The sequence below is a fragment of the Colobus angolensis genome, unplaced genomic scaffold, assembly GCF_000951035.1.
Source record: "Colobus angolensis palliatus isolate OR3802 unplaced genomic scaffold, Cang.pa_1.0 Scaffold109, whole genome shotgun sequence".
Lineage (NCBI taxonomy): Eukaryota > Metazoa > Chordata > Mammalia > Primates > Cercopithecidae > Colobus > Colobus angolensis.
The window spans coordinates 10,032,674-10,038,548 of NW_012111919.1; the positions used below are offsets into that span (position 1 = coordinate 10,032,674).

Sequence of the window (5,875 nt, forward strand, 5' to 3'; positions counted from 1 at the left end):
AATCTTTCCAGGTAACTAGGTTTACCAGGTAAAATAAGTCATTCACAAATGAACTATTCATTGCAAATCCTGCTTTATAACACCTATATTCTAACAATCTGTTGATAGCAGTACATAATTTATTTTCTTTTTGCCTGGAAATAGCTGGAGATTCTTTCTAAATTAGAACTTTAAATTCTCTTATTTCAGAGATGGTAGCAGTAGCTGAAAGAACAGAAAACTTTGTTTAGGTAAGGTTGGTTGGTTTAATTCAGTTAAGTAAGTGTTAAAATTCCAGGTAAGAAATGAAATAGCTTCCTAAAACTCAACATCAGCTTTCTTTAGTGATGGCTTCTGAAAAGAACACAACTGAAAGAGTCATCAAAAGCATTACTACTTTCCAGGCCGGACGCAGTGGCTCACGTCTGTAATCCCAGCACTTTGGGAGGCCGAAGCGCGTGGAACACCTGAGGTCAGGAGTTTGAGACCAGCCAGGCCAAAATGGGAAACCTCCATCTCTACTACAAATACAAAAATTAGCCAGGCGTGGTGGCCGGTGCCTGTGGTCCCAGCTACTCGGGAGGCTGAGGCAGGAGAATCACTTAAGCCCAGGAGGCAAAAGTTGCTGTGAGCCAAGATGGTGCCACTGCACTCTCCAGCCTGGGCAACAGAGCAAGACTCCGTCTCAAGAAAAAAAAAAAAAAAAGTATTACTACTTCCCAGATTGTTGTTTCAGAGGGTATCAATGTCTCAAGCCCAATCTAACTGGACTTACAAGCAATTAATAAATGAAAATAAAAATGTTCATATGTAAATTTACAGTACAGTGTATTTATAAACAGTACACTAGATTCTTGGGTTTATATGTGGGCAAAACGATAAAATAAGCCAAATTATAAAGAAAATACTGATAAGTTTAAAGCAGAAACAAAGAGAATGAGTGATCTTAAAAGTGTTCCTTAGTTAAACTAGCTTGGAGTACATTTTCTCCTGTAATAGCTCCCACGAGGATCAGTGAAAATGGGTATCTGATCCTCAGTTCTTGACAAGAGAGATGCATTGCCAAACTGAAATTAGTATCATTTTCTTTCCTGAAAATATACTAGTCGGTGTAACTGTTTCTAAATACTTTTCAAAATTCTTCTGCATTCTATCTTCCTCTTACTGCTTGGAATGATTTATCTAATTCTCTGTAATTTCATTCTTCAAAGTTACCTACAGCTTAAACTTTCATTGGACAAACCTGTTCTCTCAAATATGATCATACAGTTTAATTTCAAAGCCAAACAGAAATCAACTTGGTGTCATTTTCCATTTTAAATTATCTGTGTTTCACTATCTCCAGTTTGGGAGCTAATTCAGAGTTCACTGTATTTCTGTCTGTAGCAAAAATAAGAATAACATGACAATAAAATATTCCCACTGAAAACTAAGCAGGGTTAAAGAAAAGGAAAGGAACTGTATCCCATGGGTATTTTATTATATATGACATTGAATGACCAGAGCATTTGTAAAAGCATATTTGAGAAATATAAATAAAAATTATTTCAGCATTACTTCCTTAAACATTACAAAAGAAATGTCAAATTAGGACATTAAAATAAAATCAAAGTTTATCATGTTTACTATTAGTCAAAACCTATCTAAAATAACACAGGCAAACTATGAAATCAACCTGTGGTGCATGTGATGGGTTTCATCTTTATTTTTCACACACACGCTGTGTGTGTGTGTATATATATATATATACACACACATATAGAGTATTTACTAGACATACATGGTCAAATATTATAAATGGAATATTTTGCTTAAAGTGAATACATACCAGGCTTTTCCCATTCTATTTCAAAACAATGAACTCCATTTCTGATTCGGGTCTTAACAATTCTGAAAAACAAATTCATTTAATGAAGTCTAATCGCATAAGATATTTGGAAATTTTCCATTTGTAACCTGAATAATTTCCATAGTTTTTTTTTTCCCCCAAGTAAAAACATTTAAAGGAATTACTGCCTCGTCCTTTGACTAGTTTATTCAAAAGATAATATTGTTAGGTACATAGAGTTTATTATTATTAGATCTTCTAAGTCAATTGTTTCTTACCTTATTATGCAGTGTTCCTCACCTCCACAATAATGATTTTTGTTTTAAAGTTTGTTATATTACTTTGGTAAGTACAGTATTTGCCTACTAAGTGTTCTTAAATCTCTTTTATTTTCAAATTCTGTGTAGTATTATTCTACATGTACCTTATAAGCTGAATATTGCTGAGTTTTATTTACTTAACCAATATAACATGTCTTTTAATAGGTGAGTTTAATCTGCTTACATTTTTGGTAATTACTGATATAGCTGCTGGATTCATTCATGCATCTTATCTTGTTTGCTGTCACCAGCTTTTTCTTTGTTCCTTCCACCTTCTTTCTTCCTGTATTCTTTTGGTTTGATAGTTTTACTTTCTTATTTTAATTGTGCTGGTTTGGAAGACAGATAATATTTCTAGCAGGTGTTTGAATGCATACTTTGGGAGTTTTGGCTTATCATCATCATCATCATCATGTATTAATCATTACATACTATACAAATATTTATATATATAATTTTTTCTAGTCAGTTTATTAAATTATCCAAATATGTTTTAATCAATTCCTGGGCTGACGTATTTCTTGTAATTCACATCTTCCCTCTGTGTTCATTTTTTCTCTTGCTGACGTATATCCTTTAACAACACTTTAAAAAAGAAATTATCCTTTTCTTTGAGTCTTGCTCTGTTTGCCCAGGCTGGAGTGCAGTGATGCCATCTCAGCTCACTGTAACCTCTGCCTCCTGGGTTCAAGAGATCTTGTGCCTTAGCATCCCAAGTAGATGGGATTACAGGCATGTGCCACCACGCCCAGCTAATGTTTTATATTTACAGTAGAGAGGGGTTTTCGCTACGTTGGCCAGAATGGTCTAGAATCCCTGGCCTCAAGTGATCCGCCTCCTTCGGCCTCCCAAAGTGCTGATCCAGGCATAAGCCACCAAGCCCAGCCCTTTAACAGCACTTTTAACGAAGGTTTATGAGTGGTAAACTCTCTTAGTCTTCATATGTTTAAAAACGCTTTTCCTATGAATAATGTTTTAATGATTTCAAGGTTGTAAATTATTTTTACTCGGTACTTCGAAACATCACTCCAGCATCTTCTGGCATCTATTACTGTTATGAAAGATGTGTGCTATCAGATAGTTGATCTTTTTTCTTTGATAGTTCCCAGCAAACTGTTTATTCTGAAAAATTTCAAACCTTTATAAAAGTTGCAGAAATAGTACAATGAATACTCACATGCTATTACTGAGATTCATCAATTGTTAACATTTTATCACATTTGCTTTCTCCATTTGCAAGTTAGTTGCAAACACGTCTCATGGCACATGGCCCCTAAATACTGCAGCCTATGTAGAGTATTTCCCTACACTGCCACAAAAAACTATCATGCTCTGGAAGTTTAACACTGATACAATATACAGACCATATTCAAATTTCCCCAATTGTCCTAAAAAAAAGTCCTTTATGACTTAAAAACAATTCAGAATTCAATCAGGATCATTTTTCTCAAATTGTGTTGTCTCTTTATTTTAATCCAGAAAAACTACCTAGATTTTTTTTGTTTCATTTTTGAAGAGTCCAGCATAATAGCTCCACAGAATGTTTTTCACTTGGATTCATTAGAGTATTTCCTCATGATTAGATACATATTAAACTTTTTTTTTTTTTTTTTGAGACAGGGTCTCACTCTGTCACAATTTGGAGTGCAGTGGTGTGATCTCAGCTCACTGCAACCTCCACCTCCCAGGCTCAAGTAATCCTCCCAACTCAGCCTTCCAAGTAGCTGGGATCACAGGTGCTCTCCACCATGCCTGGCTAATTTTTTGTATTTTTGGAAGAGATGGGTGTTGAACTCCTGAGTTCAATCGATCCACCGGCCTCAGCCTCCCAAAATGCTGGGATTACAGGTGCGAGCCACCACGCCCTGCCTAGCTCAAGCTTTTTTGGCAAAAATATTATATAATGTGGTATCTTTCTCAGTTTAACATATTAGAAAGCATATGAAATCAGTCTATTGTCCTTTTATTGGAAATTAATCATTTACTTAAACTGATGTCCACTGGATTTCTCCACTTTTGAAGATATCATTTTTCCTTTTAATTAATTTGTAGAGTGGTACTTGAGACTGTGACTATCCTTTCTCTCCAGCAATCTTTCATCTAATGGTTTTAACATCCATTGATGATTGTTGCCTTTTTGATACTTTTTTTTGAGACGGAGTCTTGCTCTGTCGCCCGGGCTGGAGTGCAGTGGCCGGATCTCAGCTCACTGCAAGCTCCGCCTCCCGGATTCACGCCATTCTCCTGCCTCAGCCTCCCGAGTAGCTGGGACTACAGGCGCCAGCCACTACACCTGGCTAGATTTTTGTATTTTTAGTAGAGACGGGGTTTCACCGTGTTAGCCAGGATGGTCTCGATCTCCTGACCTCGTGATCCGCCCGTCTCGGCCTCCCAAAGTGCTGGGATTACAGGCTTGAGCCACCGCGCCCGGCCTTTGATACTTTTTAAGATACTCCTTTTATCGTTGATGTCTACAATATGCCTTGGGTATTTTATGTATTGTGACTATAATTTGGAGTATAACTTTATCTGTCTTAAATTTTGGAAAACTCTCAGACATCATCTTTTCAAAATTACTTTTCAACCTTTTCTTTTATTAGCTTCTAGGAATTAATCCAAAACTACTCTTAAGCATTTTTTATATGAGAGTCTTTGAAATGATTTCTCTTCCAAATTACTAATTTTTTTTTGACCAAGTTCAGCCTAGAGTACCCTTTATTGCTTTTTACTTCAACAACTATTTTTAAGCTAATAGTTCACTTTTTATATCCATCCATTTACATACACTTTTATAATTTTGCCTTCTGTTGCTTACAGACATATGTCTTCATCTTTTTGAGGATTCTAGCATTCTGAAAGGCCAACCACACCCACCCCTTGCATAAAACCTGTCAGACTGTTTTAAAACTTAATCTAATCTAAAGTGAATTCATGACTTTTGATTTTTAAAATATTATATTTCTTTATATGTTAAGCTTTTCTTTTTTTTTTTTTTTTGAGACGGAGTCTTGCTCTGTCACCCAGGCTGGAGTGCAGTGGCCAGATCTCAGCTCACTGCAAGCTCCGCCTCCCGGGTTCCCGCCATTCTCCTGCCTCAGCCTCCTGAGTAGCTGGGACTACAGGCGTCGCCACCTCGCCCGGCTAGTTTTTTGTATTTTTTAGTAGAGACAGGGTTTCACCATGTTAGCCAGGATGGTCTCAATCTCCTGACCTTGTGATCCGCCCGTCTCGGCCTCCCAAAGTGCTGGGATTACAGGCTTGAGCCAAAGTGCCCAGCCAAAGCTTTCTTTTTCAATTCTTTTATATTTTATCTGTCTTCACTTCTATCTCTCTAGTCTTTTTGAGTGATTGCCAGTAGGCTTTCTGGGTTTCAGGCAACATTTGGTTAGCTTTTATTGTCTACCCCAGCCTCTTATCTCCTGATAGGAACAGAGAAATTCCACCCTAGCTACTGGGTTTCAAGAAATAAGCCTGACTCCATCAACATCTTGCACTTTTGGTCCCTGTTTTTTTTTTTCTCTGAAGTGATTTACCTCCTGGATGATACTGCTGGCTTCTAGATTTAAGGCTCTGCAAAATCAGTTTTAGGTCCCGCATTACCTTTACATGTTTGTTCCTTTCTTGGCCCATTCAAACAGTTGTCTTATAAAGGCTGGCTATATCCTTTTATGCTTGTTTCTTTTTTTTTCTTTTTTTTTTTTTGAGACGGAGTCTCTCTCTGTCGCCCAGGCTGGAGTGCAGTGGCCGG

The 5,875-nt window shown here is 37.0% G+C and overlaps 1 protein-coding gene across 1 annotated transcript in view; it reads right to left on the reverse strand.

Moving 5' to 3' along the window:
* GEN1 (GEN1 Holliday junction 5' flap endonuclease) overlaps positions 1-5,875 on the reverse strand; it is a 37,585-nt gene that overhangs the window by 6,257 nt on the left and 25,453 nt on the right. The window contains exon 11 of the mRNA XM_011951517.1: positions 1,808-1,869. Coding sequence (XP_011806907.1) covers positions 1,808-1,869 — 62 coding nt within the window. The remainder of the gene's footprint in view (positions 1-1,807; positions 1,870-5,875) is intronic.